The 21,439-nt window shown below is 40.2% G+C and overlaps 1 protein-coding gene across 1 annotated transcript in view; it reads right to left on the bottom strand.

Annotated features, from left to right (window-relative positions):
• PRKG2 (protein kinase cGMP-dependent 2) overlaps window positions 1–21,439 on the bottom strand; it is a 101,010-nt gene that overhangs the window by 68,796 nt on the left and 10,775 nt on the right. The window contains exons 2-3 of the mRNA XM_004703223.3: window positions 5,552–5,718; window positions 675–788 (exon numbers count right to left, since the gene is read on the bottom strand). Of these exons, the coding sequence (XP_004703280.1) occupies window positions 675–788; window positions 5,552–5,718 (281 nt within the window). The remainder of the gene's footprint in view (window positions 1–674; window positions 789–5,551; window positions 5,719–21,439) is intronic.

Raw genomic sequence — 21,439 nt, 5'->3', positions numbered from 1 at the left:
GCCCTTTGCTCACAGATTTTGATTCAGCCTTGTAAAAGAGCCTCATAATCTGCATTTTTATGAAGTACCTCAACTGTATTAATGCTGATCATTACAGCAGCTCAGTCCCAAACACTGAGAAACACACACCATATCTACATGCCCCAAACACTGAGAAGCCACATCTCCATAATCCATTACAAAAAACACCTTAAGAGCAATATTCCTGTGGCCATCTCTAACAATAAAGCCAAGGAGGAGAAATAAAATTAATAATAAAAGTTATTCATAAAAGCTTCAAAATTGAATTGAATCAGGTTGACATCCTACATTTTCTTCAGTTAAAGGTTCTGGCATTGTCAGAGCCTTGGGAAGAACAGAAAACATGCATTGTGGAGGAGCCGGAGGCCGAGGGGTATGTAGTGGAAAGTAAAAAGGAAAGGGAAGCCCAGGCTCGCGATGGCACCATCCTGTTTCAAGCCCCGTTCATATTGTCAAAGGAGGAGATGGCCCTTTGGAACAGGTTCTTTGGCCATCTCTTCACCATAAACTAATCATGCATAGGCATCGCGTGTCTGTTGATAAGAGAATAAGAGGAGACAAAAAGACTCTAAGTAAGGATGCGGTGGTGGTTTTCCTAGATTAATTTTCTCTCTGTGAAATAATCTAGGGTACATCATTTCATCTCCCGTTACCTTTCACAGAAGCAGTCCTTGTACAGTTGTATAAAATGGCAAGTTCCCCAAACGTGGTCCACATGGGGATCGAGGACAGCAACTTCTCCCCTTGGGACACCTCTATGCGGCCCTCTATCAAGTAGAATTCAAAACATAAATAGGCAAAATGTGTCTGGCACTCACAAATTAATAAAAATCATAAGAAAAAACAATCACAAAGCGCATAGGTAAGATAGCTCACTTTCCTCATTACAATACCCCAAACCAGACTCACTGCTATCTAGTCAGTTCTGACTCATAGTGACCCTATAGAACAGAGTAGAACTGCCCCAGGGGGTTTCCGAGACTGTATGTAACTCCTTGCAAAAATAGAAAGCCTTGTCTTTCTCCCACAGAGCAGCTAGTGGTTTCAAACTGCTGACCTTGTGGTTAGCCACCCAACAGGTACCGACTATGCCACTGAGACAGAGTGGTTGAAAGTACAAGCTTCGAGATCAAACGACTTGTGCATTCCTGCTTGTGTCACCCTGAGGAAATGACCCACTGGGCCTGTGCTTCCTCATGGACAATGGGGATAATAACAGTGTTAACTACCTATAGCTGTTTTGAGAAGCGCATCACTTACTCCACACAAATAGCCTAGAGCCAGGTCTAGCATGTTGTAATTGCTGTGTGCTGGATACTCAATTCTGAAGAATTACAACCAAGAGCAGAACTGCCCACAGAATTTTCTCGGCTGTAATTGCACTCTGCTTACATTAAAATTCAGAGCCTTGATATAATATTCACATATCATACAAGAAAACCACTAAAAAAGAGAAAGAAAGAAAGAAAGAAGAAACCAAGCTTGAGCATGGTTATCATGGGTGAAGGAGGAGTTTTTGCTGAGGGGCATGGAGTTTATGTTAACGTGGTGGGATAACTTGGAAAAGGATATTAATAATGGTTGTAAACACGAAGAGTGTAATTAATGGCACTGAATTATATATGTAGAAGTTGTTGTATTGTAGAATGTCATGTTGTGTATATTTTTGCCACAATTAAAAAAATAATTCCATGAATAACAATGACTACAAGGAAGAAGAAAACACTCTAAAATTAATTGTGGTACTTATTATACAACTCTTCTTGATATGATTGAACTAGTGAAAGTGGATGATATGTGAATGAAGTGCCAGTAAAACTGTTATAAACACAAACTCCGAGCTTTGGAACCTAACAGAGCCGTCCATGCTGTCACTCGGAGCCAGCACGAGCTCAAAAGCAGTGGGCTTACTCTTCATGGGAGCAGATCACCAAGTCTTTTCCACAGCAGCACATTGGGTGGGCTCAAAACTGACCTTTCAGTTCGCACTGGTAGGTGATATGTGTTAGCAACAGCAGGGCTTCGTGGGAATTCTCACTTTCCATGTAGGAGACTTGAGTTCAATTCGAACACAAGTACCAAAAGCATAACTCCCACCTCTCTGTCAGGGAAGACGTTTGGGTTGGTATGATGCTGAAGACGTTTGAGCAGAGCTTCTAGACTAAGGCCAGGAAGAAAGGCCTGGTAATCTAATTCCTACAATCAGTGAATGCAAACCCTATGGGTAAAAACCTATGACATCAGCTTGGCATGAGTCATAGGCCAACATAGGACACAAATTTAATGGGACCTAACAACAACCCAAACCTACTACCACTGAGTTGACTCAGATCCATAATGACCCTATAGGATAGAGCAGAACTGCTCCCTAGGGTTTCCAAGGCTATAATTCTTGATAGAAGCAAACTGTCACATTTCCTCCTGTAGAGCAGATGGTGAGTTCAAAATGCTGACTTTTTTGTAACAGCTAGCACTTAAGCACTGCGCCACCAGGGCTCCTCCTAACAGCAACTACATTGTTAATGAATCACTCTTTCCCGGAAGCAGTACATGCTGTTTTGCTTAAGTTAGATCTAATCCATTAAAAATGGTGTGCACAGAACGATTTCTCTTGTGCAATCATTGGGTAATTGACAACACAGCATGGCCATTGGCCTTCATAGGACAACTTGCCACCAGCCACAAGTGCATTGGCTTTGCAATCACACTGCTTGGCTTTGAGAGTCAGCCCTGATCATGACTAGTTTTGTGACCTGGGACAGGCTAGTATGATGACTTAATTTAGGTAAATTAATTAATGAAAACCACTAGAAGAGTGCTTAGCACTAATCTTTATCTAAGCTAAGATGGAGGAAAGACACAATTCTTTTGCCTTGGCAAATCTGTTCTCTCCTACATCAGGAGGAATGAAAACAAAATCTTAGCTACCTACAATCATATGCCTCAAAATTCTGAATTCCAAGACTTGGAGGGGTAAAGTGTCTACCCTTGATGAAATAAGGTTGTTTCCTTCTCCTAATGTACCACTAAATAGCTTTGCCACATCTGTCCATTCATCCATTCAAAAATTTTCATCTCAGTACTTTGCACCCAGAGCTGTTCCAGGTACCAGAGACACTGAGTGAACAAAAAAGAAAATATATTGTTCTTATGTAATTTATATTCTGGTGAGAACTAAACACGGTTTTGGCTCCAAATCCTAAAAATTAGATAAGCAATTTAATAATTTCTCATTGTAGCTAAATTCTATTCTATCAAAACCACTTAGTGGTACTGCCGAGTTTGTATCATGGCTTTTCTTGTTCTGTTATCTAATTGGTTATGGCTCCTGGGGCTTGCCGAATATTGAAGAATTGTATGAAACAGCAAAAGTTTAAGTTAAATAGACTTTCACAATTTGCTATTCACACTATGCTATAATTACATAAAGGGGAGATTTTTAATTTCCAAATTAATTTATTCAATCAGATAATTAAACCAAGTAATTCAGTCCTTAAATAACACCATAATGAATCCAAATCATAAACTGTCTGATTCTCATTTCCATATATGCTCCACTCTGCTGCTACTGGATTGCCTACTGCTCAAGCCTTTCATCAAAGGGACTGACCAGGGACAAGATGGGCTGATCCTTTCCTAGCAGGTTCCATAAATGTCTACTGACTTGATGGCCCATCCTCTCTTGCCAGAATGCTCTCGTGTAACTACATTAGAAGTGAAATGCCCAGGAGATCAGTTGCAAGAGGGAAAAAAAAATCACTCTAGATCATCAGTCCTTAAAAACGTGAAGGCTGGAAAATTTAGAGTATGACTCATTTCTTAGGTAGAGCAACTACTGAGAGTGACTGTTCGATTTAAAAGGTACCTACAAAGATGTACATGACAAAGGATGCATCAATTATCACGTGTGCTAAAAAGTCATGTTTAAAGAATCACTGGATGTGCTTGCTATAAACAGGACAGTATCATTGGAATGTATGCCCCACCTAAGGCCCCAAGGACACAAGAATAATAAAAACATTGCTTAGATTCTCAGGATCTGTAAAGTAAAACAGGAGCCTTGGTGGCTTGGTGGTTAAGCGCTTGGCTGCTGAACAAAACATCCAAGGTGTGAGCTCACCAGTTCACTCCACAGGAAAAACATGGCAGTCTGCTTCCATAAAGATTTATAGCCTTGGTAACATTATAAACTTTATTCTACTGTCATACAGTGTCACCATGAGTCAGAATCAATTTAACAGCAATGGCAATAGTGTAAAATTAAAGGCCACAGCACATTACAAGTTACTATTAAATTTGGTAAGCTAATTTATCTTTTTCCCTAAAGCTCTGTCTGACAGTTGAGACAACTCAAAAATTCACAGGGCATTTTAATATCTTCAGAATCTGTTCAAAGACTCTCTTGCTTCTCTATTTTTCTGTATGTAGGTATATATCCTAAATTCCAAATTTACTACCATCGAGTCAATGATGACTCATAGCAACCCACTGTGGGTTAACAAGACTGTTCCTGTTTACAGGAGTAGAAAGCCCTGCCATTCTCTTGGAGAGTTGCTGGTGGTTTTGAACTGCTGACCATGCGGCTCACAGCCCATCTTATAACCACTACACCAACATGGCTCTATCTCTCTTGCTCTGTGTGTATATGTATATATGTATATGTATATATATATAATGCTTACTATTTAAATAAATATTAAATAGTAGCCATTATAATACAAATTTGAGAACTAAATTTAAGTATGTATAAGTGATCATCAATGGAGGAAACCATCAAAAAGTATTAAAAGAAAATCAAATAATGCTAATCATAAATTATTTCACTTGACTTTTCTATTGGTTAAATGTACCTAAATTATCTAGTTAAAGCACTAGTATGTAACCAAACTATTTTACAAACACACAAAATAAGTGTTTAGTTCCAGCTACCTAAAAGAAGTCAACATAAACAGTATTTTGAATGAAAAGATCTCTTCTTCGTTGTTAAATGAGCAGAGTTGTAATTATAGTGTGGACATTGAGTCAGCCTGCCTAAGTTTCTGTTCTCTCCATGGATAACTGGCGGAGCTTTCGCTAAGTTACCTAACCTTTCTGTGGCACAGTCTACAGTAGCAACAAGGAGACAGTAACAAACTGTGACACACAGGACTCACGGACACCCACTCTGTGTCACAGTACAACTGTTATTCAAGGGTTTTCAATGGTTGCTTTTTTGAAAAGAAAAAAAAATTCCTGGAAGATCACCAGGCCTTCTTTCTGAGGCTCTTCTGTGTAGACTCAAACTGCTAACCTTTTGGTTAACAGCAGTGAGCTTACCCATGTGTGCCACTAATGGAATGGAGGAATCACTTACTATTAAGTATTATCATCATGAGTTGAATACTGACATGGCTATTTCGTGAACTCAATCTGTTAACATTTCTACAAATAGAGCAATCAGTGGTGTATTTTTATAAATATTTGGGGAAAACCCTAAAGAAAGGGGGAAAATATTTGCAGTATAAACATTTGAAAAATCTGTGGAACCCACCTGCCAGCACAAAGATATGGTTTCCAGGTTCCCCTTGCTTAATAATGTAACTTCCCTGCTGGTAGTTTCTCCCATACATGCATTCCACCATGTCTTTGATCTGCTGGGGGTCCAGTCTCTTCAGAAACTGATTCTTATTTAGGGCATCTGTAATGAGCTTCTTCTCACTGGTAGAATGGATAAAGAAGAGGTTAGTTACAGTTAATGAATATCTTGATTCCTTATTTAGATTAGCTTCATTCTGATACTTGGTATTACTACCTAGATACTTATTGCTTTTGCAACAAGGGAAAAGATTGTTTCCCGTACTGCCACAAAACAACATATCCTTTTAATAATCACATCTTACATGTGAAACACTCAAAAATATGTATCTAATAATCGGTGTTGTTGTTGTTAGATGCCATCGAATCAGTCCCTAAGCATAACAGCCCTATGTACCACAAAACAACACTACCCGGCCCTGCACCATCCTCACAATTATTCCTATTGCTCGAGCCCGTTGTTGCAGCCACAGTGTCAATCCCTCTCTCTGGGGTCATTGAGGGCCTTCCTCTTTATTGCTGTCCTTCACTTCAGCAAGCATCATCATTGGTCCACCAATGTCGTTATCCCCTCATCTTCATCAGCACAAAAGTAACCTTCCTCGAGCTTGCCAGATGCACTACTGGAGGACACTGGTATCTGGATGAAAAGCATCTCCATCTGACAGGAAGAAGTTCTCTTCATGGGACTACAACCCAGCAGACTCTCATTGATGCACACATGAGCACACAATGACGGTGGTACTAGGTCTTTATGTACTCTTCAACACTGTACACTAGGTAACTGTTATAGCTGTTTATGGATAGCCCAACTGAAATTACGGAGTAGGGCAATGTATCTACCATAGGATTCTAAATCAGTGCGTCCAAAGCGTGCGATGCACCCGTTGCATCCTCGTGCCTCTGCGGAGGTGAAGAGTGCATCTTACTGGGAGGGCAGTACGTCTCATCAGACAGAGAAATGGCTGGCGCAGGTACGTCTTTCTAAGAGTTCATGCTAGGTATCTGTAGGCTAGATATGACCAGTGTTTCCGTTATCAGAGTCGATTCATTCTCAAAATCCAAAGCCCACTTTGTCTATCCACAACCCTAAATACCCTAATCTCTTTTGGAAAAGAAGCAACTCCAAATAAACACTCACCAATATTCACTAGCAAAAAAGTAAAATATTATATTTAACATGTTTATATGTGGACAACATAGACTTATAAGCTGGAGGAAAAATTATCTTGTGGTTCAAGTCAGTCTTTGACAATATACTTACTTTTACTCGTAAAATTAGCGTACTTTACCATAGCTTTTTCCATGCTTTCCATTAAAACTATCCCATTTCTAATTTTATTGTTTGAAAACTGGTCATTTTTTATATGAAAAGGTTTTCTAGCCCAAAGTAAAACTTAATGGAATCAGATACTTCTTTCAGGACCTCATTCAACAGATCAGTAGCTTACAGGACGGCAACAATGAATTTCTTTTTCTTTACTGCAAGTCCATCAACCCAGAGTCATCAGAACTCTTGGAGTACCTTGAGAATTCCCTGCTGCTGTCACCCCATCTATTACCAAATCTTGAGTTTGCCCTTTAAAATTACCATTGAAGAGGAATATAATCACATTCATCATTAAAAATGTCATTTCAAGATCTATCCTAAAGCAAAATGCTGTTAGAAGCAAATACTGTCCATACACCTATGAGTCAACACAGTTAATACGATTAATATTAAATTTACACATCAAACACTCATGTCAAAGATGAAGAAATTGAAGATTTTTATCAACTTTCTGTAATCCAACATTGATCAAACATACAATCACAATGCATTGTTAATACCTGGTGACTGGAATATGAACATGGGAAACAAATAAGAATGATTGATACTTGGAAAATATAAAATTTATGATGGAAATAACACTAGAAATCACATGATAGATTTTTTCAAGACCAAGGACCTATTCATAAAAAACACCCTTTTCAATAAATAGTGACTATAAAGGTAGACCTACAGGAATCAAATCTTCTACATCTGTGAAAAGCGATAATAGAGGAACTCAGTATCATCATTCATAACAAGGTCAATGGCTGACAGTGGAACAGCCATTGCTTATAGGCAAGTTCAAGTTGAAGCTGAAGAAAAAATTTTAAAGACCATGAGAGCCAAAATGCAATCTTGAAAATATCCCTTACAATTTCAGAATTCATCTCAAGAACAGTTTGGGCACATTCAGCATTAATGACCAAAGACCTGACATCACAGACGTCATACATGAAAACACAAGTTATTGAAAACACAAGAAAGAAAGAAAAGAGAAAAATGGATGCCTAAAGAGACACTGTGAAACTAGCTCTTAAATATTGAGTAGCTAAAGCAAATGGAAGAAATGATAAAGGAAAATCGTTGAAGAGAAGATTTCAATGATTGGCTTGAAGAGACAAATCGAGTAGTACAATGAAATGTGCGAAAACAAAGCCAAAAAAACATGTGAAGTTAGAAAACCAAAAAGATATAACACAATTGGCAATTCTCAAGCTGAAAGAACTGAAGAACGCATTCAAGGCTTTAGTTGCAATATTGAAAAATTCTATGGATAAATATGATCATGCTACATGCATATATTGGTCTTTCATGTGTTAATGTTTTGTACATTTATGTGGACATCTCACACATTTTTGTTAAATATACCTACTCTTGTATAGCTGAGGCTCTGATTCCATTGAAAATAATGTCATTTACAATTATTTCAATGAGAAAAGTTTGAAGATATCAGAAATTTCATTTTACTTGGAATCACAATCAATGCTCATGGAAGCAGCAGTCAGGATACCAAATGGAGTATTGCCTTGGGTGAATCGGCTGTCCAAGATCTCTAACATTTAGGAGAGCAAGGACCTCACCTTTAGGATGAAGGTGTGCCTGACCCAAGTTGTTACCACAACTTCACATGCATGTGAAAACTGGACATTCAATAAAGACAACGGAAGAAACACTGATGCCTTTGAATGATGGTACTGGTGAAGAATATGGTAAGCACCATGGGCTGCCAAGTGCGGCCAGAGTATTCTGTAGAAGCCAGGATGGTGAGACTTCATCTGACAGACTTTGAACATGCCATCAGGAAAGACCAGTTCCTGAATATGCTTCTTTAATTGGAAAGGCTGCAAAAGAGAGTAAGTTCCGCAAGGAGATGGATTGACACAGTAGCCGCAACAATGGGCTCAAACATGAATTGTTTTCACAGGTTTTCTGCATTTGGCAGGGTGTAGTTTTACTATTGATCCTTTAAGAGGAAATATAATCAATGTTATATGTAATATAATAAGAACAATTGTCTGACACATACATGTATTGAAGAAATCCTACGTTAGGATTCCAAGAGTAGGAAATGACCAGCAAAAATATTGAGTCATGCAGGAAGCATCAAAAGGAAATGGGAATAATACACAGAGTCATCATACCATAAGGATCTGACTGACATTCAACTATTTAGGAGGTAGATATTTATGGGGAAAGTCCAATTTGCATTGAAGGCATTGGAAAACAAAAACAAACAAAAAAAACAGGCTCCATGAATAGACAGAATGCCAAATGAGATGTTTCAAAAGAGAGATGCAATGGTGGAAGTGCTCATTCATCTATCCCAAGAAAATTGAAAGACAGCTACCTAGCCAACTGATTGGAAGAGATCCATATGTGTACCTATTCCAAAGAAAGGTGATCCAGCAAAATATAGAAATTACTGAACAATGTAATTAATATAACACACAAGTAAAAATTTACTGAAGACTATTTTTAAATTGAAGCAATAAACCAACAGGAATCTGCTAGAAATTCAAGCCAGATTCAGAAGAGGGCTTGAGACAAAGGAAACTGTTTCTGATGTCAGATGGATAGTGGCCGAGAGCCGAGAATGCCAGAGTGATGTCCGTTTGTGTTTTGTTAATGATGCTAAGATGCTAAGTCATTCAACTGTGTGGATCATAGCAAATTATGTATACTATGGGGAAAATAGATGTCCCTGAAAACTTGATTGCAATCTGTGGAACTTGAATGTAAGCAGACCAAGAGGTAGACCGAACAAGAGGATACTGCTAGGTTTAAAATCAGGATGGCTATGTGTCAGTAGTGTAGCTTGTCATTATATGTATTTGATGAGCATGCTGAACAAATATCGGAGAAGTTGTACTGCATAAAGAAGAATGCAGCCTCAGGGTCTGAGGAAGATTCCTTAACAAGCCTGTTTACTGAAAGTGAAATGAACTGCAGTGAAATGAACTGCAAATGCGCTTACTTAAAAAGACGAAAGACTGATGGTTTTTATCTCAGCATAAAGATGACAGAAACCCTCCCAAATTGACCAATAAGTAATATTATCGACACCAACAAAAAAGATTGATATGGTTATTTGACATTGTGGATCCTTTTACTTGGATCCACAATCAGCAGCAGAAAGCAACGTGAAATGACGTATTGCCGCAAAAGAACTCTTTAATGTGTGAGAAAAAGCCAAGCGATCCCCCTGAAGATTATAGTGCACCTAACCGAAGCCATGACACTTCCAATCAGCTCATTCACATATAAAAGCTGTACAATGAATAACGAGGAACAAAGAAGAATTGATACCTTTGAATTATGTGTTAACAAAGAATATTCATTATATCATGAACTACCAGATTCAGCATTGACTCGATGGCAGTGAACTTGGTTTCTTTGAAGGAATCCTTGGCAAACTGAGACAAGCGTATTACTTAGTGAATCTGCAGCCACCACTGATCTCAGAGACATGTTTAAATGGAATGAATCAGAAACCTAGTATTAAAACTTTTTTCTTTTTGTTTAAACCTATCCTCCTAGAATTGGAAGAGTTGGTGCAAACTCTTAATACATTAGTTCCTAACAAAAGGGCAGTTAGTTCAACACTACTCAAAAAGAAAAATCTATCAATCTACTTCTCAAAAAAACAATCAGGTGAACATCCTGGAAACACAGTTGTCTGAGAGATATTGGGTCGCCATGATTCAGAGTGGAGCTGAGAGCCACATTAGCTGGGCTTTGACTTTGGGGGGTGGTTGAAAAGGTCTAGTAACATTGAGAAAACAGGAGGGTGCTGGCAAGACTTTGTTCCGTTCAAAGTTCCTTCAGTCGGGCTGCATGCCTGTAAGAGGCGGTATCTGTTATCCATGTGGGGTTAGCATTTATATCCCCAGCTTAACATTCCTTGAGGCAATAAATTCTAGCCCTGTAAGTTTCTTCAGCAAGTTTTATTGGACAAGGTCCACTGGCAGTTCTCATGATACTGGATCCCCAATCGTCCTTCTTTGCTCCATACCTTGGAAGCCTTTGTTGCACTGTGTGCTTTTGCCCAAACTATGGCTCTTGTCAACTTTGCACAGAACTCCGTGCCAAGCAAGGGCCAATGGCCCCTGCCTTCTACTGACTGATCAAGGATTTCTTGTGAGCCTAAGAATCTATAGTTTAGTTACAATGAACAGAAAACCTAGCCTACTTTTAAGAATACTGAATCTGGAGCTTCAATGTCAGGATGTGATTCCAAGCTTAGTCACTTACTAATTATGGAACCTTGAAGAGCCACTTACTAGTTTATACCTGTGTTCTCACGTGTAAAATGACAATAGGCACAGTCCACAGATCATAGGGGGGTTAGGAGAATTAAATGAGTTAATACTATGAGCCTCAGACCTAGAAAAGACTCCCTTGTTTCTGGGTCTCTCAAAATTTCCGCCTTTGACAGAGTGTAGTCTTAGCACTTTTCTATACTAATTTTAGTGGGAAATATTTGAGCTTTCCTTCTTTGCCAGGCTTTAAAAAAATTATATAGCCTCTGCCTTTCATAAAGTCTATTGTAACACCAAGCACTGATAACTGTGCCTGTCACATAAATGTACTGCAGAAGGTTAGCATTTATGATGATAAAAGTAGAAAATGGCAAGTGACCTAGAATTTCACATACTAATGGGGACAAAAATGGAGTCCCACAAAATCACTTTGGTGGTAAGCTACCTTGGTCAGCAGATGACCAATATAATAACAATAATAATAATAATAAACCTCTGCCATCAAGTTCATTCCAACTCATAGTGACCCTATGTAGGGTTTCTTAGGCTGTAAATTTTTAGAGGATCAGATAGTCTCATTTTTCTCCCTAAGAGTGGCTGGTTGGTTTGAAGTGCCCACCTTGCAGTTAGTGGTCCAATGCTTACCCAACAGTGCCACCAGTGCAAAGTAGAGCAAAATAACCTATTACTATTTTGTTTTTCTGCCCATAGTAATTTAAACTCTGGATTTTATATGATCTTCCTGGCCCTATGCACTCATAGGCTCTGCTCTAAGAGGAGCTAGCCCAGATATTAACTTAAGCCCAAAAAAGGTATGTTGTTAGACATGTTTTCACATTTCCATAAGCAAAATTCTCCTACAGAAATCCTCCCTACAAGTTCAATCCCCAAAGAAATAGGAGGTAGTTACCCTTTAAGGAGCAGAGCCCTCGTGATACAGTGGTAAAGAACTCAACTCTGAACCAAAATATTGGCAGTTTCAATTCACCAACTGCTCCCTGGGAGAAAATTGTGGCAGTCTAGTCCCTTAAAGATTACAGCTTTGGAAACCCTATGGGACAATTGTATTCCGTACTTAATAGGATTCTTATGAGTCAGAATCAACACAATAGCAATGAATATGGGTAACTTTCAGGAGCTATACAGCATTTTAGAAGTGTACGGATTAAGGGTTTAAGGAAAGTGATATTCTACTAATACTCAACATTCTTCGGTGGCTCCCTGAGGTCCAAACTCCACTGCTCACCATTCAAGGTCCTCCATTATCTATACTTGCCTACGACGTTGACTACATCAGCTACACTCATTCCTGGGAGTGCTGAAGATCGTAACGACCCCTTCTTCACTACTCCAAGTACCGACATGTGTGTCTCACAAGCATTTCCCCTCTGACAGCTAGAAGGGGACATGAGCCAATGAAAGACTCACTCCATGAAAACCAGCAATGGCTGGCTACTCTTGATGGCCACTCGGCCTCTCTTTGTGGGTGGCTTCTGCCTTGAAGGGGAAACATTCGGAAAGTGGTCACAAAGTCAGACAGTAAGTAGGCAACTCTGCAGAATTTTACGGGTGAGAGCATTACATTTTCTCAACCAGAAGTCTTCCCCTGGTTTGTTGTGCGTGTGTATGGTGGGACTCACGGCAACGGTTAAAAAGCAGTCTTAATGTCTTCAGTTCTCTGGGAAGATCCAGGTCCTTACCTGTCCAGGCTTCTACCCATTGAGGATTTCAGACCCACTCACCTGCGTGCTGCTCTCCAACCAACCCAAGTTCCCTTATCTCTTTGTAATCTATTTTGTTTTTGTTGTTGGCGGCTGTCCAGGCAGACTGCAACAACCCCCTGTGCAGTAGGAAGATTGCCCGGACTTGTGCCTTCCCTGTGATTCTTTGGGGAGTAGAGTGTTGTGACTCAGCGCATTGCCATAGCCTGACTTTTCAGAAGCACACTACCAGGCCTTTCTTCCTGGTCTTTCTTACTCTGGAAACGCTGCTGAAACCTTTATAGCATCAAAGCAATAGGCAAGCCTCCGCAGACAGACAGACAGACAGGCAGTGACTGCTCATGATGTACTTTGGCTACAAGTGGAACCCAGGTCTCTCACACAGAAGTCGAGAATTTCACCCGTGAAACATCAGTGCCCCCAGTCCTGTTATTTACTCATCCTTTGAAACCCAGCTCAAGAACTCCTTAGTAGAGTTTTCCTGAACTTCACCACGCAAACTTGCCCACTCCTTCCTTTATCTCTTAACATACTTGTCACACAGGACTGCAATGAATTTTAATTTCCAAAGAAGCTGTGAGCTTCAAGGACATAGACTACATCTTCTTCAACCTCTTATTCTTCACACACAGCATTGGGCCCAGCACAAAATAGGAACGTGATATGGTTAAGAATGCTAAAGAATGTTTTCATGATTCCTCAAAGGTTAAAAGTGATTAATTGGGGGTAACAGAAGATACGACTCTCCCAATGAATCAGGCACAGAGAATAAACTGAATAATCAACTCTTTATTGTCTCTCTCCCCAAAACAGTGTTTTAAGTGCTGACTTGTTGATGAAAAAAAAAATCCCTAATAGATGTTCAAGTTTATAATTTGAAGAAATCAGCATGAGAAAGATGAGGCTAATTCATGGGTGATCAGGGAATTAGCATGACCCTATCCTGTCAACTCTCTTATTCTAGTGCCCAGAGAATTAGGTATGGTTGTAATTTAATCATGTCTAGTGCCGGTTCGTGCTCACAGCAAACATTCCTCTCCCTCTTTTAAATGTGTGTAGATGATATTTTCCCTGTGAGCATCAGAGAACCAGTTTAAATGATAAAATGTTAAAAACAACCAAGACTTGCAATGAGGATAATCTGACACACTTAATGATAAGCATAATCAGCACTGAGCTGAATGGCAACTAGAGAGCTATGATAATGAGGTCCCTGGTTGTTGTGGTTAGGTGCCATTAAGGCAGATCCGAGTCACAGGAACCCTGTGTACGACAGGAGGGAGCAGTGCGCAGACCTGCACCACCTCACAATGGTTGTTTGAGCCCATGACTGCAGCAACCTTTCAATCATCCTGCAACCCCATATATTGAGAGAGGCAAAGTGCTTCATGAAGTTCTCAGTGTCTATAATGTCTATGAGATAATATCACCATGCTTTTCTCCCCTGCCATTCCTGAACAAATGTGAACTGTCAACCTGTAGGCTAGTAGCATTTGTGCCTTCATTTATCTATTAGCAAACTGCCATGTGACTCTCATGCTGCTCTCGAAGAAGCAAGAAGTCCATGAAGGTCTGTGAGAGGACCCCGTGGCAGAGAACTGTGAGTGGCCTCTAAGAACTGAGAATAGCCCCAAGTGACCGTCAATAAGCAAAAAGGGACCTGAGTCCTACAACCACCGGAACTGAGTTCTGCAGACAATCACGTACGTCTGGACAAGGGCTGTGCATTAACAATGTGGCGAGGGTTAGGAAAGAAGTAGGGATGGGGACAGGAAACACTGGAAGATATGGAATACGTGATGGTATATTGAGGAGATTGCAATAAATGAGTCAAAAAATGTGTATGAATGATTCCTGTACAACTGATGAACCGTTCTGCAAGCCTTCACACAATTCACACTGAAAGGTTTAAAAGGCGTGGCGGTGGCCTTGAGCTCCCAACACAATGCAGCTTGGCTGACACTCGGCTCACAGCCTTGTGAACCTGGGTGGAGGATCCATCTCAGCTGAGCCTGGGATTCTGACCCAAGGAACCTGCGAGGGCAAATATGCTTTCGTAAGCAGCTATGTGTGGTGATTGATGATGCGCTAATGACAAGTCACACACCTGGATTTCCCTGAGTTTCCATTTCTAGAACATTTCCAGTAGGAGCTTGCTTGGCACACTTTTTACTTTCTGCTTCCCCATCTCATCTGGAGCGAGGAAACTGGCAGCCGCTGATTTGCTTTCCTTCATGTCTCCCAGAGTGTGCTCTGTCAGTCTCTAAAAGAGGACCCACACTCGGCATGCGATTTTCCAGTCAAGATTTCCCGAGCAAACATTCTTGGAATAACTGAATGGAAACTGGGGGCTCCTGACCACGCACAACCTCTGGCCATTCTTGGGTACAGCTCTCAAAAACAATCAAACGAGCCTACACAGAAATATCTATAACTAACAAATAATCTTAAGGGTGTGGGTGGAGAGGGAAGGCAAGTTTTTTCTTCTATGGTTTTATTTCAGTTTGTGCTTTTCAGTGAGACTTTAAATAATGAAAAGTTTTCATTAAAAGATAACGAGATGAAATATAACTTTCACACAAAGGTACTTCTAAGATAGTCTAAAAATCAAAAACATTATCCGGGGTTTCATGCAGATCCCCTTTCTTGAGAATGTATTGCCTTTTAAACCCTGGGAAAAGGCAGGCAGCAGGAGCTGGGCTGCTTAGACTCACAGAAAGAAGAGAGAAGGATTTCCTTAGAACCTGCGGTGATTATTAGCAGGCATCCGCAGTGATGCGTCTGATCTGACAGAAAAGAAGGAAGTTGTCTTCTCACCGAGATGTAGCCGTTCTAGGTAGGAGCCACTGAGTGGGTTCCAACCCATAGCAGACCCAGACCCACGTCCAACAAAGCGGAACCCGGCCGGCCCGGCCCCACCCTCCCAGGTGTTCCCATGCTGGAGCCCATTGTGGAAGCCCAGGACTGTGCCACTCCTCTGGCCGAGGGCCTTCCCCTCAACTGAAGAAGGGGGGTTTCAAAGCGTTCATAGACAATGGAAATAAAAGATCCTGGCATTTTCTTATGAACTTCTTTTAGCTGCTACAACACCCTACCCCCATGTTTTATTTCTATGACACGATTCCCTCTCTATCTGGCAAGGAACCTCCTCCCTGGAGGATGAACAACAGAAAAGTGGGTGAAAAGAGATGGCGGACAGTGTAAGATATGATAAAATAATAATTTACAAATTATCAAGGGTACATGAGGGAGAGGGAAGCAGGGAGGAAGGGGGAAAATGAGGAGCTGATATCAAGGGCTTAAGTAGAAGCAAATGTTTTGAGAATGATGATGGCAACAAAGATACAAATGTGCTTGACACAATAGATGGATGTATGGATTGTGATAAGAGTTGTACGAGGCCCCAATAAAAAAAATTTTTTAAAGAAATGACTGATGTCAAAGAAATAATAAAAAAGGCTTGGAATGCTAATGAGGAGGGGGGGAAAGGTCAGAAAAGCACAGCAGCCCCAACCAAAAGGCACTAGAAAGGGTAAATTAGGTGAAGGGAGGCTCCAGCCTAGGTCTCCAGGACAGTCCTTCAAAGCCAGCGCTGCTAAAGTCACCTGGGTGAAACTGTGGGGGGCAGTCCTTGGGCAGCACAAGGACCACTGGTTTCACGCAGCAGATGGTCAACCTTTTGGCCCACCAGTGGCTCTGCAGGACAATCTGCTCCCATAAAGAAGACAGCTTAGGGAACTCTTTGGGACAGCTCTGCTTAGTCCTGTGGGGTAACTGTGACAACGGGAGGGCACACAAAAACAATGGAGGCACAAGGAGTTAAGCACTTAATGACTAGCAGAATGTTTGGCAGTTTGAAAGCACCCAGAATAACCTGGTCCTGATGCAGTGATAAAAGATAGTCTTGATCTGTTTTGGGAAGGTCAAGAAAAGCCTACCTGCAGACATGGCATAAGTAAGCCAAGGTCACAATAAAAGTAACTTGCACACTAGTCAGCTGACAAGGAAAATAAAATGAGCACGAGTCTCAGAGTTGTTCCATTGATGTGGCTGCAGTCTTACTACCTAGGTGAGGCATGACTAGCAGTAACCACAGCCTAGTTACTTGGGCTTGCTAAGCCTCGGATAATAAAACTTGGTGTACTAGATAGCTGGAAAAATAAATGAGATAATTCTGCACAGGCCATATAGCACAGTGTGCCTGGCTTATAACGCATACTCACAATGGTTCCTAGTGGGCATAGATGAGTCTGATACTGAGAGCGGGAGAAAGCTGTTGGCGTGTTGTTAGATGCGGCAAAGTCAGGTCCAACTCATCACGGCCCGATGTGCAATACAAAGAAACACTGCCCGGCCCTGCATCATCGATTGTTGAAGTTACTGTACCCATCCATAGCTTTCAAGAGTTTTCCTCCTTTTTCGCTACCCTGCTACGTTACCACGCATGATGGCCTTTTCCAGGGACTGGTCTCTCAATAACATGTCTAAATTAGACTCCTTCCTAAGGAGCATGCTGGTCGTGCTACCTCCAAGACAGATTTGTTTGTTTTTCTAGATGTCCATGGTCTAGTCAACAGTCTTTGCCAACACTGTAACTCAAAAGTATCCACTTTTATGTGGCATTACTTAGTCATTGTCCAATGAACACCTCATATGTATGACCAAGCAAGCACACTTTAGTCCTCAAAGTGAATATTGGCTCTGTGACACTTTAAAGAGGTCTTAGAGAGCAGATTTGTCCAATGCAATATATCATTTGCCTTCTTGGCTACTGTTTCATGAGTACTGATTGTGGGTCCAAGTAAAATGAAGTCATTGCGGCTTCAATCTCTTCGACGTCCATCATGCTGTTGTCTATGGGTTCCGTTGCAAGGTTTTCTTGATGTTGAGTTGTAATTCAGTCTTTGTCTTCATCAGCAAGTGCCTCGGTCCTCTTGCCTTTTAGCAGACAAGGTGGTATCATCTACACGTCACATGCTGTTAATGAGCCTTCCTCCAATCCTGAAGCAGCATTCATCACATAACACAGCTGCTCATGTTATTTGCTCAGCCTACAGGTTGAGTAAGTATGATGAAAGGATACAACCTGGCACACACATTTATTGATTTTAAAATATGCAGTACTCCCTTGTTCTGCTTGAATGAATACTTTTTGATCCATGCACAGGTTCCACGTGAGCACAATGAAGGGTTCTGGAATTCCCATTCTTCTGTATGCTATCCATAGTTTGTTATAAATATGGATCTCTTCTAGTCATTGGCCAGGTAACTATTACCCCAATTTCTTGGCATAGGTAAGTGAGTTTTTTCTGAGTTTGTTGAAACATTTCTATTAGTACTCTGTCAATTCTCAGAGCCTTGTTTTTCATTAATGCCTTCATTACTGCTTGCGTTTTTTTCCTTAGATACCTCTTGAAATGGTTGAATGTCTACCAATTAATTTTAGTAGAGTAACTCACTGTATTCCTTTTTTCTCCTTTTGATATTTCCAGCAACAGTCATTATTTTGCCATAAAATCCTTCAACATTTTGACTCGTCTTGAATTTCCCCCAGTCCTTTCAGCTTGAGAAATGTTGAGCAGGCTCTTCCTTCTGGGTACATTTCACTATCATACTTCACTTTGACTTGGCAGCCTATCCTTTGAGATTTTCAGTTAAGTTCTTTTACATCATTATGTTTGTTTTCAGCTACTCTACCTTTCAGGAGCAAGTTTCAGAGTATCTTCTGATATCTACTCTGGTCTTTTTTTCTTTCCTATGTTTTAAATTAAATTTTGTTTTCTTTGTGTCTGATGTTCTTTTTTTTAAATCATTTTATTAGGGGTTTGTACAACTATTATCACAATCCATATATACATCCATTGTGTCAAGCACTTCTGTACATTTGCTTCCCTCATTCTCAAAACATTTGCTTTCTACTTGAGCCCTTGGTATAAGCTCATTTTTCTCCTCCCTTCCCACTTTCCCTTCCCCCATGAACCCTTGATAATTTGTAAATTATTATTATTTTGTCATATCTTACACTGTCTGACATCACCCTTCACCCACTTCTCCATTGTCCATCCCCCAGGGAGGAGGTTATATGTAGATCCTTGTAATGTTTCCCCTTTCTCCTTCACCTTCCTTCCACCCTACTGGTATCACCACTCTCACCACTAGTCCTGAGGGGTTCATCTGTCCTGGATTCCCTGTGTTTCCAGTTCCTAACTGTACCAGTGTACATCCTCTGGTCCAGCAGGATTTGTAAGGTAGAATTGGGATCATGATAGTGGAGGGGAGGAAGCATTCAAAAAGGAGAGGAAAATTGTATGTTTCATCACTGCTACACTGCACCCTGACTGGTTCATCTCCTCCCTGTGGCCCTTCTGCAAGGGGATGTCCAATTTCCCACAGATGGGCCCTGGGTCCCCACTCCGCACTCCCCCTCATTCACAGTGCTATGATTTTTTTTTTTAATCTTTGATACCTGATACCTGATCCCTTTGACACCTGTGATCTTACAGGCTGGTGTGCTTCTTCTATGTGGACTTTGTTGTTTCTCAGCTAGATGGCCGCTTATTTATCTTTAAGCCTTATGACTCTATATCTTTTGATAACCGGGCACCATCAGCTTTCTTCACCACATTTGCTTATGCACCCGCTTTGTCTTCAGCAATTGTGTCGGGACAGGCTGGTGTGCTTATTCCATGTGGGTTTTATGGTTTCTCAGCTAGATTGCCACTTGTTTATCTCCAGGACTTTAAGACCTCAAATGCTATGTCTTTTGATAGCCAGGCACCATCAGCTTTCTTCACCACATTTGCTTATGGACTTGTTGTCTTTTACTATTTTATTTGAGACAACCAGTTTAAAAGCAATTGATTTTTTTTCTGGAAAACAAAGGCATTCACCAATGGGAAGGTGTCAAGTTTTTTTACAGTACAATTAGATAAAACTTAATCTTTTGATTTGTATCACACTTTATATTCCATCTTTTATAAATCACATGTACTCCCAGAAGGTAAAAACCTAAAAGAATCAATTTGCAACAAAATAGAGTACGATGTAATTGCTTTTGTGCCAAAAGAATTACCATATATACTTGTGTATAAGCCGAGTGTTTCAGCACATTTTCAATGTAGCTTTTGTGGTAAAATTAGGTGCCTCATCTGATGTTAGGATTGGCTTATACTCAAGTATATACAGTATATTAGCATAAGTAATTATAAGCTTCTGACAGATGACAAGGCCATGTTCTATAAATATTAATGTATGTGATATGCTGTAGCATCTACTACAAATATCAATTTTACTAATTCTCAAAATATTTTAAACTATAGTTCTTTTTTGCCCCCGTGCCACAGTTTCCTCATTTATACTTTAGGATGTGCCCTTTATTCAGATTAATTATTAAGCAAGATATTTAACTACTTTTGAATAGGTGATCCAAAGAAAGACTGATGCATTTAAACTATGGTGCTGGTGAAGAATACTGAAAATAGCATGGACTGCCAAAAGAGCAAGGCCTTGGGTGAACTTCAGCCAGAAGGCTCCTTAGAGGCAAGGATGGAGAGACTCTGTCTCACGTACTTCTGATGTGTTACCAGGAGAGAGCAGAACGTGGAGAAGGACATCATTATGGTTAAAGTGGAGGGGAGGCAACAAAAGAGGAAGGCCCATGAGGAGATGGGTGGACACAGGCACTGCATCAGCACAGGCTCCCGCAGGACAGCAACTATGAAGGTGGTACAGGACCAGGCAGCGTTTTGATCTGCGGAACATAGGGTCACTATGAGTTGGAACTAATTGGACAGCACTTAACAAACTAACAATAACAAAGATATTTAATCAAAGTTACCCTAGAAATATTACAAAGCCATATCATACACATTGGGGTTTTATTTGTTTTTTTAATCTTACAGTGACTCATAATTCGTTTTGCCTTCGGTCATCAATGTTCAAAGTGTCAAATCTAATGTTCCCATATTATGTGACTAGACTCAAGGCCATATTTCAGTTCTCATGGACTTGTTTCTATTTTCTTCAACTTCAGCTAGAACTTACAGAGATCAATTGATAATATGTTCCAAAGACCTCACGTGCCTATCCCTTCTTACTCGGTCTGGGAGCTTTACTGAGATCTGTCCATCATAAGCAATCCTGTGAACAGGTGAAATACTGGTGGTATAATTTGCAACAGCATAGCACCACAGTACAACGCACTTACAGACAAGTGATAAGGGAGAAAATTGGGAGATAACACGGTAAAATGAAAGAAACAAAAGAAGAGGTGAAATATAAATAAGGAAAAAAGAATCAAAAGAGGAAGAGAAGATTAAAGCATGAATTTCTCTGATACCTAGTCGATACATATTTTAAAATGTATTATGTTCATCTAAAGGAGAAAAGGATAACGTCGATGTTATAACTGCTAGACAAATCTAATTGGTCATAGATAACATGGTTTTTGCATAATGTAAAAATATTTTATTGAATCTTATAAAATTATCAGGAATTTAATCCACAAGGCAAGGGTGCATAATTTACAATGAGTTCTTAGCCTTTTAACGATT

Source organism: Echinops telfairi, unplaced genomic scaffold (assembly GCF_000313985.2).
Source record: "Echinops telfairi isolate 266 unplaced genomic scaffold, ASM31398v2 ScPeMD7_7468;HRSCAF=8506_0, whole genome shotgun sequence".
NCBI classification, from domain to species: domain Eukaryota; kingdom Metazoa; phylum Chordata; class Mammalia; order Afrosoricida; family Tenrecidae; genus Echinops; species Echinops telfairi.
Note: the sequence above shows the minus strand (reverse complement) of the source record. Positions and strands in the feature narration are given on the sequence as shown.